The sequence below is a fragment of the Rattus norvegicus genome, chromosome 2 (genome assembly GCF_021556685.1).
Source record: "Rattus norvegicus strain SHRSP/BbbUtx chromosome 2, alternate assembly SHRSP_T2T, whole genome shotgun sequence".
Lineage (NCBI taxonomy): Eukaryota > Metazoa > Chordata > Mammalia > Rodentia > Muridae > Rattus > Rattus norvegicus.
This window is the reverse complement of record NC_141535.1, coordinates 54,206,251-54,218,656: the sequence shown is the minus strand read 5'-3', so window position 1 is coordinate 54,218,656 and position 12,406 is coordinate 54,206,251. Positions and strand designations below refer to the sequence as shown.

Below are 12,406 nucleotides of genomic sequence, written 5' to 3'. Positions count from 1 at the left end.
CTTGTTGGGAGTCTGTATTGGGCACAAGCAGGGATATGTGTGTTGCTTCTGAGGAATTTTGCTGTTGCCATGGCAGCCACTGTGCCGCTGTACTGCTGGTGCCACATCCTGGTCAAGAATGTCCACAGAGAGCACTGAATGGCCAACTGAACACAACAGGCCATATTTCAAGATGTAGCCCAACGTGTCATCTATCAATTAGTTGTTGTATTTTATTTGCTCTCTGGACCGCGTCACTAGTCTCGTCTGATTATGCTGTTTGGATAGTACTCAGATGTCTTATCTATCTCTATTATAACTAAGTATTCTCTCCTTAAACTAGGGAATAATCTCATGGAAAGCTTGTCCTAGTTTTCTCAGAGAACATGCTAAGATAAATCTGAAAGGAAGAATTATAGCGGAATATTGGGCAAAAAAAAATGGCTTATGAGAAGATACTAAATCTTTTAATTTGACTCAATTTAATTTTTTAAAAAAGGAGGAATTGACTAAATCACATCCAAATTCTAATGTTTGGCTTCAACGTTTGAAAGACATATGAGCTTTTCTCCTGAGTCTGTGAATCACACCATTATTTCTTGACAAAATATACCAGTTGTAAGATTAAATCTTTTGTGGCTCAGTGGTCAAGCACATGCCTCATGTGGAGAAGTAGGAAGAACAGTGGTGGATTAAAAAATAAATCCTTGCTACCTAGGCAGGTAGTACCCAGCGTCCAGCCTTTTGTAAAGCCACCACAGCAATTTTAACCCCACACTTAGCGGACTCTTGTTTGCATGTTCCTTCTTTTTTCCAATTGTTTCATAAAGGTTTTTCTGTCTGTTAAATAGAATGTGTTCAATTACAAAATACAGAGAAAAATATTTGGCTGGAAACATTGTTTGTAAGTATTAAACTGTAACACCCTTAATAACTTTCTCTTTTTGAATTTGGTTCAGTTTGACACTAAACTAGCAAGAGCTCAGACTAAGTCAAAACCATATCCGGAAGCTACTATTTTGCCGCAAAGTATCTACAGAAGGGTATGTGTCTTTTGTCCCATAACTGTAACTTCAGTTAATTAATTGTCTTCTTAGTATGCTCCTATAAAAATTGCCTAATATTTGTGTTGTTGTAACAATATAAAAAATAGAAAAAGTATAGTTGTCTTTTATCCCCCTAGGTTCAGCACCGCAGTGCCCCAAGATATCTGCTGGATCTCTTGCCAGAAGCACACATTCCAATTCTGTGGCGGCCCAGACCAGTCGCCCCACACTCCATTACACTTAAATCTACACATGAAGAACACACAACACAATAACCTTAGATCCAATTGATAAGATATAATTGCCCACCTAAACATACAAAGCCCAGTACCATCCATCCCTTAAGAACATATTAATAGCAACCTGTAAATACACAGAGCAGAATCTTAATGTCTCCTGCCATGGCTTCTCTCTCTCTCCCTCCTGTCTCTTCCTCTTTTCCATTCCAGTCTTCTCCTCTTCCTTCAAACTTCTCTCCCGCCCATCCTTCCTTCTCCTCCAATGACAGGCCTCCTTCTATCCTATACCTGCCCCTCACCTGTATTTTACAAATTCAGTGGGAAGAAGGTTCTGGTGAAGTCACCTGATTCCTGAGTATGTGACTAAGCAGCTGTCCTTGGGGCAGTGAAATTAGCATCAAAATACCGATAACTCCAGGGCAAACCATAACATATTTGTTTTAAGTATATTAAATTATTTTTGTAGCCTTATACTAGACTTTCTCTTTAAAGCACACAAAAATGAAGCTACAGGCCTTCCAGTCCATAGGATAGTTTTTAAAGTACAAGTGTTATGATTGCTACTTTGTAGTTCATTATACTTAACCTTACTTCTAAGTTGCTATGACAAAGTTTTTTTCTGCTTCATTTAGAAGCTTCAGCATCTTCAGGAGGAAAAGAACAAGGAAATTGCAAGTCTCCAGAACACTATCCGAGACCTAGAGCAGCGCCTCGCGGCCTCCAAAGACACCCGCCTCACTCGGAGGCGGTTTTGAGCAGGGCACTTAGTGTATTAGCAACAACTTACCTAGTTTTCTTTAAGGCTCTAAAGATGCACTTCTACTTTCAATGTGAGCTGAACAATAAAGACACACACTTTCCAGCTTTTTAAGTTGCATTTATTTTTGATAATCTGTACTGTAGCCAATCAATTCTATTCTCCATTCTTGCTTAATTGTATTAGCCATAAAGGAGTTCAGGTTCATAGGACTCAGTTTCTCTATTAAACCGTCATTGATTATGGAAATACTGTCTTAAGCACTATGCAGATTAACACCATACTTTTCTTCCATTACATCTTTCAAGACAGTCACTCACAACTCAGAAGACTGATACAGCATTAGATGAAAAAAACAAGATTCACAGATATATGTAGTGAAACTCAAACTAGGAGTCTTAGAGATAAAAAAGATAAGTAGATATTTAAAATGTAGTCTGTTAAAGATTTAATCGGTTTAAAGTATAAGATTAGAAAGACAAAGTTTCTATTGTTTTGAAAGTTTTAAGTAAAGAAAAAAAAACTGGAAAATATGTCTTTGTTGTTCTTTCTCCGTTCTTAATTACGAGCTATCCAACAGAAACCCCTAGGTCATAGTTTATGTTTCTGTTCTCATCAATGTAACTAGAACACTGGAGAAAGAAAAAGGAAGACATATTAACCAATGGCCGCAATCACTTTTCAGTTGCCCCACGGTACAAATCTGATTTGGATGAAATGGTTTGTGGCATAAAAATTTTAAATTTTAGAAGCCAATGTGGTAGATTTCTCCATGTTTGCACAAATCCAATTTCAACTACTTTTACTTCACTAATTAATTAAATGGATTGGAAACATTCTAGAAATGAAATTGTGTCTTTAGATGGAGTTGGGGAGAGTACGCTTTATTTTAAATATTTAGTTCAAATTTCATTTTCACTTCTTGGTCTTATTATTTCAGCTTCAGTTGGGGCTGGCTTCTGTGGGGCTTACATGCTGACTGTGTCAGGCAGCTGGAGGTGATCTACATTGACAGGATTCAATGACTTTCTCCTCCGCGAAAAGCCCCTGTCAGCTACACAAGGATGGGAGGTTTTCGGCACACTGTCAAGTGATTGCAGATCCTGACTTCTCAAATATGAGGTGTCGGCAGTGGCAGCAGCAGCTACTGGTAGCTGCCCCAGACTCCTCAGATAACTTACACAGGAGCTGGTTTATGCATCCCCTTCGTCAGAGCTTCCTCTGGGCAAGTGAAAGTTGCAAGCCTTCACTTGCCCCCATGTCTCAGCTCTCTAAGTGACCCTGCCTGTGCTGGCCCTTGTGCTTATGGTGGTGGTGGTGGTGGTGCAAGCCTGAAGGAGGAAGACTTGTCTCAACATCTAATGCCCCTGGTTGCTGATTCTCTGAAGGCTTACTGCTCCCAAGATGCTCATGCCCATGTTTGTCATGGTGCTTGTGGTGGTTATGCTCCTCTGAGGGCTCTGTGGTTTTACTTGCAGTAGCCGAGGACACGTTTTTACAGAAGGCTTCATCTTCAAGACTCTGGAACAAATTTATAAATCACTTATTAGCTCGCTTATAGAACTACCATGAATGCAGGACAAAATTACTTGTAGAACCAACATACTTCATTCCAACAAGTGAATCGGGTGGGATACACTTGGCTAGTACATCAACAAAAATGAGCCTGATCTTACTCGCAACATCTACAATTCTTATAATAGATCAAAAGAAACCAAACTACTATATTTCTCTCTGTAAAATCAAACTTAAGTTAACTGGCTGAGTGTAATGAAGCTAGCCAAATAGTTCAGAATCTTAACCAGTTGTGCCACTTTTCAAGCTCGCCATCTGATCTAATCCTGTTGTCGAAAGCTAAATAGCTTCTCTCTGACAACTCAAAAATGTCAGCAAAGACAGGCAACTTTTCATTCTGCAACATATGTGAGAAGATGTTTTTAATTTCACCAAAGCTTTAGTAATGTTTTCACAGTTCTGTTGTGTAAAAATGGCATCGCAGCCTACTTTAATTGACAGCAGTTTTTTTTTCTCTCTCTTGGTTGAACAAATAATGTATCACATAATTGATGGCATCTGGGAGACAGCAAAACAGAAAGGTCCCGAATTGATGTAGATATCAGATTCTATGCTATCTTATTCTCTTTGAATACTTCACAAGTTTTAAGCCTATTATGGGAAATCTTTTTGCCTTTTTATTTCAATACAGCTGGGCAAATTTAAGTAGGCATTTACACAAATACAAAATAAAAAATAATCCCAAAATATGAAAAATAAAACTTAATGGCACTAATTATTTAGTGTCGGTTCAACTTTAAGAGCTTTATTTGCAACTCAGTCTCTTCCTCTTTAAAATCTGAAAATAGCTCTCAGAATTTTATAAATATTAAAATGTCAAATTGGTATGATTAATGTGGCCCGCCAACCAAATTAATTGATTACTATATAATTTCAGAACATTTTTAAACCTGAATTTAAAATTTAACAATCTGACCAATTTAGCAAACATTGTTTAAAATTATTTTCACTTCAATAGGAGGGAAAACATTTTAGTTGATAAAAATTAAATTTGTATAGAAATATTTAAATGTAGTACTTCTCATAACAAGAAATAAGCGTTTTCATGGTTATTAGGAGATATCAGTAATTGGTAGTACATGTTTCTTTTACATGGGAGTGCAATATTCAACTTACAGAAGGAAAAGAGGATAGCTCTTTAAAAACCTGATTGTCCTGAATCCCTGACAAACTAAATAGTTTTAATTCCCTGACATCATAGAAGAGCTTCTGCCCAGGTTTCCACAGTCAGAATATTTTAAATGTTGACTAAATTCTTCGAGCACATCCTTCATGCAACAACATTCATTAGTAACTGACATAGTGATCTACCTTGATTTTTTATTATTTTTAAATATTTATTTTTGCTTCATGTGTATGAATGTCTTGCCTCCATGTATTGAATGCACTGCATTTGTACCTGGTACCCTCAGAGGCCAGAAGATGGTACTGGATCCCCTGGAACTAGAATTGGAATGGCTCTAAGCTGCTGTGTGGGTGATGGGGACTGAAGAGGGCTCTCCTGCCAAAGCTGCAGGTATCCTTAACCACTGAGCCATCTCACCAGTTTGTCTGCTTTGAGAGACTTTCTAGATAAAGGCATCAATATAAATCTTGAAAATATGTTTTAAAGTGTGTTACCTAACAAAAAAAAATGTGCATTTAAATTTTTCCTTTTATAATCGATGGTGAACCACTTATTTAGGTAGAATTTTTTTTTAAAGTTTTCTCCTTATCCCCCAGTAAAAGCAATTGAGAAAAATACCTACCGTGAAAGAGCAGTTTCCACACCTCTTCTCACAGTAAGCGATCTTGATGGCTTCTTCAACATACGGGAAAGTGAGGAAGGAGTAGGGCAAACCAAGGTGATACACAAGACGGCCACATCTAAAAGGCAAACACGAGGTTACTACTGTACTGTGGCCCTACTAGGGCTCCATTGTGTTAGGTGCTATGGGCCAAGACTCTTCTATGCTTTTAATACATTTCCTTGAACGGAGTCTACAGTTGAGTTTCCAGGATGTATACCAGGTCAGGGTACAGCGAGATTACACTGAGCCTAATCTTAGTATTTGAAGTTAGTACTGGATATTTAATTAGTATTGAAAAGTTATATGTGTCACTAATAATTTTTTAAATGTGTAATGACTGACTCAAATACATGTTTAATTTTAATTTTATATTCTGCCAAAGACTAATCATGGCAACTCTTCAAAACTGCTTAGGCAAGACAAATTTCACAGAACCAGAAATCATAACACAACCAAAACAATGTCCAGAATGGGCAGAATCTTATTTATTTATTATTTTTGTAGTGTAGGAAATAAACCTAGGCCTTGCACGTCCTATGTAAGTTCTCTGTCAGTGAGCTACATCCCCAGTCCTTGATTTTTTTTTCTTTTTTAGGTAGATTTTTAGGTAATTTAATTCAGCTTAGCCTTGCACTCACTGTGGCATCTAAGGTAGCCTTAAACTCATGATTCCACTGTCTACTGAATATCATGAGTACTGGCGTTCCAATATATAACACATGCATGCCCTGGGCCCACTAGCTCATTTTTTTAATGAGCTACCTGACATAATAAAGTCTTCAATAAAATAACTAGGATTATAATTTGACATTCTCAAAAATGATAAGGTTGAAATGTCTATTTTTACCGACATTATATACCAAAATATACATCTTTATATGAGTGCCAAAGTAGTGTACTTTACTATTGGCTAGATTAGTTTAGAGGCCTAAGAGAAGCAAACGTAATGCTAAAATGATATTTAATGGGAAGCAAAGTGAACATTCAGCCCGTATGGAGTCAGAAGAAAGCAAGCTTCAACTCAGAATGTTGTATAGAAGACAATATATGCATTGAAATTCTCTAAAAATATGAATGCTTTATTTAATCATAGATTCCAAAATGGATTCATACATGTCATGCACAAAACAACTACCATACTTAATTAAGAGACACAAGCATATGGCTGCAAAATTGTCAATTACTTTAGACGCGAACAAGTGTGGTCATTAATCTGCACATTACTAAGAACTATGTGTGTTATGCAAATGATTCTTCCATTTATTTAACACAGAGGGGAATGTATAGTCAGTTTTCTATTTCTACCTAGTGAAATGGTGGACTCATATTTAACTCAAAAATGTTGTTCAAAACCATAAAAACCAACCACTTCAGCAGACGGAATTTGAAACTTGAGTGCTTGATGAGAAAAAAAGGTTAAGCACCTTATTTAAATCCTTTACTACTAAATACAAGTCAGGAAAGAAACACCGGAGAAGCTGTTGCAAACATCTGAGGGAGAAGTAACAGGAAAGTCACCCGAGGGGCTGATTATAAAAGCAGTATAAATAAATGTGAGACACAGAAGCTGGTGAATGATTACAATTCCTTAACACCTGCCTGTCACAGTTTTTTGAAGGGCAGATGGCAGCAAGGTCATCACCCAAGACGGTATTGTCATGTTCTGCAAAACAGTTTAACAGGGTAATGCTGGCCTCCCTCCAAGACGCACAGAAAGGTCAACATTTAAGAAAGAATGTAGTTGATTCCCATTTGAGTCACCAAATTTAAGATGTTTATGACTGCAACTGTGGAACACATATCTTGGTCTGGTGTTCAGTTACTGTATTTGAACTTGGGTTATTTCAGTTCACTAGGCTTTATGTGTGGGCATTGTGGTCAGAGACAAGATGAGCTCATTTTTGCAGAATGTTCAGTGTGAAGAGAAGAAAACTAAATCCCCCTGAATAATACAAGCATGTAAACAGGAGAAATGTAGTAGGAAGAAAAATGAGAAGGAGGAAGGAAGGAAGGGGGAGAGGAAGTAGAAAGCTGGGGAGGAAAACAGTAGGGCAGTGTCTGTCATAGGGTGGAAACTGAAAGTGTTTCCAACAGTAAGGAATCCCATGCGAGGAGAGGTGAACTGTGGCATTCCGCAATAAGGAAGACTACTGTGTGCAGTAAAAGTAAATAAATAGGAAGGGCCCGGAGGACGGCTCACCTGTCATATATGAGGAAGTCATCTTTGTTTCCATTTAAGAGTGTCCAGACATCTGTTTGATGTTCATCTTGTCTGTAAACAGCAATGTGATCTGACACCTGCTTTTTAAGATGTGCATGTTTTAATTGGGAAGGAGATCCTTGATGATTAACAACAATATAGGAGATGTTAAAATATCCTTGGTTCTCTAGTTTTATTCGCAGGTCTTCCAATCTAGGGAGAAAACACATAAAATGCATGATGACATTTAGTTTATCTGTTCTGCCTTCTACATTCTTTTTGCTTTCCGTGAAGCTCTTATTTTTAACTGGCTGTAATTTTTCTTTGTGTTATAAGACTGAGCCTTTAACTTTTACAATTGTTGAAAACTTGAAACTTAATGCTAAATGCTTGCATGAACATGAGCTCCAAATTAGTATAAATTTAGATTCATTTTGCATATATACAGAATGTTATGCAATTAATATTTGATGGATGAGTTAACCAATATTTTTTGTTTATGGTTGTTAAATGATGCAAGACCATCTATTAGCATTTTAGTGTTTAGTGTGTTTGTGTGTGCCTTCCTCTGCTTCTTAAAGTATCTGCTCCACTAATGGGAAAATATCTCCAAAGCCCCGGAATACTACAGTAAACATTTTAATAGTACTGTATGTATCTGTGGTGTGTGTGTGTGTGTGTGTGTGTGTGTGTGCATGCGCACATGCACTATACAAACTTACTTGTCTTCAAAAGCGTTACTTAACAATTACATTATTTGTATTGCATTTTATATGCATACATTTGTGTTTAGTAGCCTTTCCCTAAAGATATCCCAAACCTTCAAAGATTCCTTACCTGGATGCCTGCAGAAGGCACAGGTATCAGCTGGCTTGAAGAAGAGCAACCACTGTCACTGTGCCCTCGGAGTTTAGCATTGGATTTTGATCTCCTATGTTCCAGGGTGGAGCTTGCTTACAAGCAGGGCTTTGGCCTTGGCTCTCTGCTCCTCCATAGGGGAGGAGACAGAGAGCCAGGGCAAGCCCTAGGCTTCTCCACATTGCTGGGGTTTTCCTATAAAACAAGAGATACAATCTTCATTGATAACTTCACAGTCATTGCTATGAACTGCTTTCAACACAGTAGGTACAATCATACTTATTAATACAGCTTATGGATTCCATGTCCATTTTGTTGGGCTGGGGACACCATTGTCATGAGCCTCCTTCCACTAAATGATCCTGTAAAGGGGAAGGTGCTAGCTAAGAGGAATGGTCGGATGATCGGCCGTCCACCTACACCACATTACAGTATTTCCATAAGCAGCACATATATGGAAATGTGCCTGACTAGACAGCCAGGCGCCTGTCTGGGAAGACACATATTCATAAACACCTTCCAACTGTAGTGCATACAGAACATTCTGCAAACACATTTGACATGTATTGAGCTCTAACTGCTTTGTTCTGTCCCCTGTCGATCTAGAAAATGTCAGTACTGAACTCTGCACAACACTGAAAAGAATCAGCCCAGAAAGAGAAGTGAGGACATGACAGTGGAGGCATGGTGCCATCATGAATGTGGTTCTTCTTAGCTCTTCTTGCATGAAATCTTCCTGTACCGTGCCAGGCAAAAGCAGACAGTAAACATGGCTTCAAGTTCAAGCCTTCCACATTTTTAAACATCTTGGGTGCATTTGATCTTTTTGGCTTGTTAGTCCTCCATATGTAGTAACATGATAGTATAGGATTTAAATCTCTTCAGACATAAGACTAGACTGCTTTGATATTGTGACCATACTCATGGTTATGTGTGACCAAGAGAGGAAAATCCTAGCCAAGGAGCAATATTACAAGAGCTCTTGCTCCATCTAAGACTCTTTCTACAGTATTCTGCACACCAAAAAGAAGGTAATGGTTGCTACGAGTACCTTCATGAAGTTCCTCTGGCTGGACAGAACATTCTCAGATAAAAAGATGCCCCTCTCACAGGAAAGTTAAAATAGTAAATACCTGACAAGAAACATTCCCAAAACTTGGGCCACTGCTCTCAGAATTTTTTAAAAGGTAAATTTAGAGACATGAAAAATGTGCAAATATCATTAGGAAGAGAAGGAGGAGGAGGAGGAGGAGGAGGAGGAGGAGGAGGAGGAGGAGGAGGAGGAGGAGGAGAAGAAGAAGAAGAAGAAGAAGAAGAAGAAGAAGAAGAAGAAGAAGAAGAAGAAGAAGAAGAAGAAGAAGAAGAAGAAGAAGAAGAAGAAATAGTAGAAGATGATCATCTACACAGCTAACTCTGAGTCATTTTGGTCATTTTGACAGAAGAATACAAGAAGTCAGGTGTGGTTGCTCATGCCTGTAAAACTTACAGCAGAGAGCTAAGCCAGAAGGATGCCTCTGGGTTCAAGAACAGTCTGGCTACAGGCGAGTTCCAGACCTCTCTGGAATAGAGAATAGGCCTCATGGCGTTAAATTCTTCTGAATAAAAAGTTAGCTGGTCACAGCATCACACCTGTAACCCAGCATTTGGGAGCCGAGGCAGAAGAATCTCAAGTTAGAGGCCATCCTCAGCTATACAGTGAGAGAGTTCTCTCCTAGGAACGATAAGGGCCTCTGAAGAAATGTGAAGGAGCTGGTAAGAGTGGCTCATGCTTTTAATCCCTGTATTCAAGAGGCAGAAGCAGTTTGATCTGTATGAGTTCCAGACCAGCCTGGTCTTTGTAGTGAATTCCACAACAGCCAGTACTACTTGTGAGACCTTGTCTTGAAAAATCAAACCAAAAAGAAAGAATGAAAGAGAGAGGAAGAGTGTGGGGTAGCTGGGTGTGGTACGTACACCTTTAATCTCAGCAATCAGGAAGCAGAGGCAACTGAATGAATCTTATATAATACGTCTACATATAGCAAGGTCCAGGCCAGCCAGGGTCACACTGTGAGGCTACGCCCCCAAATAAAACAAGACAGGAAAGAGAAAAGGTGACTTTTAAATCCACTTCAGCTATTTGTACTAATTCTGATGTTTAATCTGGGAAGTTCCTTTAGGGACATATTTACAATAATAAAGGGATTATTCTTATGTTGGTCAATTACTGGGTTTTGCTAGAACTATAAAGGCAAAAAAGGAAAACTGTTAAGCACATTTCCAGATGCCAATCGTGCCTCAGAAAATTTAAGCTACTGCCCTTTCTGTAGTTGAGGAAACTATGGCTTAGAGAGGCTTGGGTGCCTTCTCTAAGACCATACAGGTAATAGTCCACAAGAGTAGATTTAAGTTGGTTCTGACCAATCCAAGCCATGGATCTCTCTGCTAGCAGGGTATACTGATAGTTTTTAAATATTTCACCTCGCAATAACTATAGCAGCAAATTTTCTACATGCTCTATGCTCTATGCTCTATGCTCTATGCTCTATGCTCTATGCTCTGAAAGGGGGGGAGGAAGCTATTCAGTTTCTTAATAGGAAGTCTAACTTGTATTTCTTCCCTAGACTAAATTGACATGAGGCTCTGGGCCAAATCTCTAACACACACACACACACACACACACACACACACACACACACACACACAAATTCAGCTCTTATAGAACTCCAGCATGAGGGCTCGGCCCTTAATACTCTGCCGTAAAGAAAATATTTTCCAATGGCTACATGTCGAACATCACTGAGGAGAGAGACTATTTCCCTCACCCAGAGTGATCTGGTGACAAAGGGGATACTGGAGAGGATGCATCCCACCTGCAGAATTGTCCTTCATTAATCAATAGGCTGCTCAGCTTTGCTTAAAGCTGTTTTTATGGTATAAGCTTTGCATTTTAATTATAACTGTCAAATATATATATTTGAATGAAGGCACATAACAAAATTAGATCCAGTAACAACTGGACAGTAGGTATAGCCTTCAGTTAGTCTTCAGTCACAAGCCTGAATTAGCTGTTTATGTTCAGAACTACATTTGATTGTACCTCGTTAAAAGGAAAGCAGGCATACTCTTTGCCACATATTCTCTTCCTCTGAACTTCAGACCAGCATTTTAAAGCCCCTTATCAATCTTCAAGCTTCCACTCTCTACTTAAAGTTACCCACCAAAGGACCACCTAGGGCGCCACCTTACTGCCTAAAAGTGACCACTTCTGCACTGGGGCCAGAGTCTGCTCCGTCCCGGCTTTCCACTCTGAAGCTGCTTCTGATTTCCCTGGACATCTGGACAGTATGGTAGAATGCACCTATTTACCATGTCCGCTCTTGAAATCCACTAGCTTTTCCTCTTGTCTGTCCCCACTCTAAACTTCGGTGGGAAGCCCTGGAATTTAACCAGATATTGTCCATCTGAGACCACAGTCTCCTGCAGAGAGAAACAGCTGCATTTTCCATTGCCCCAACTTCCCCTGAGCACGGCCCAGTAAAGGACAGAAATCAGCAACAATAAAAACATAAAAAGAATGTTTCAAAAAGTTAACTATTTTCCCCAGACACTTCTTGTTCACTTTAAAAAAATGTTTTTTAATGTCTATTAGTCATCTTTTTACTAAGCCTATCTTAAGGCAGGGGAGAAACATACTTTACCTCAGAAAATATTTCCCAAACTCTAAAAGAATCAAGTCCTACTTACGCAACCCCTTCAGACTAGCTTGCGTCTTCCCTCTCTTTGCTCTAGTTAGGGCAGATCCACAAAGCCACAGGCTGACACTGACATTTATAGCCCTCTTGTTTACCTCGCCCTCTGAGGTGCAGTCCAAAGTTCGGTGCTCCCTCCTGCAGCGACCTTGCAAGCGCAGCAGCCCCTGAACCGTTTCTGGTTGCCGCGACGAGAAGAATGTTAGCTTACAAAGGGTAGAGGGACGAGTT

At 39.1% G+C, this 12,406-nt stretch overlaps 2 protein-coding genes across 4 annotated transcripts in view; one reads left to right on the top strand and one right to left on the bottom strand.

The window, feature by feature from the left end:
- The window catches only part of Ccdc152 (coiled-coil domain containing 152), a 25,042-nt gene extending 22,300 nt beyond the window's left edge, over positions 1–2,742 (top strand). The window contains exons 8-9 of one of the 2 annotated variants that reach the window (XM_087630094.1): positions 939–1,022; positions 1,897–2,742. In XM_087630094.1, coding sequence (XP_087486220.1) covers positions 939–1,022; positions 1,897–2,019 — 207 coding nt within the window. In that variant the 3' untranslated portion in view covers positions 2,020–2,742. 2 annotated transcript variants of the gene reach the window in all.
- Selenop (selenoprotein P) lies at positions 2,121–12,406 on the bottom strand. Of its 2 annotated transcripts, none has more exon segments than NM_001083911.1 (5): positions 2,121–3,542; positions 5,345–5,462; positions 7,587–7,799; positions 8,424–8,639; positions 12,274–12,406. In NM_001083911.1, coding segments are annotated over 4 exon segments (1,158 nt in total). In that variant the 5' UTR covers positions 8,627–8,639; positions 12,274–12,406; the 3' UTR covers positions 2,121–2,918.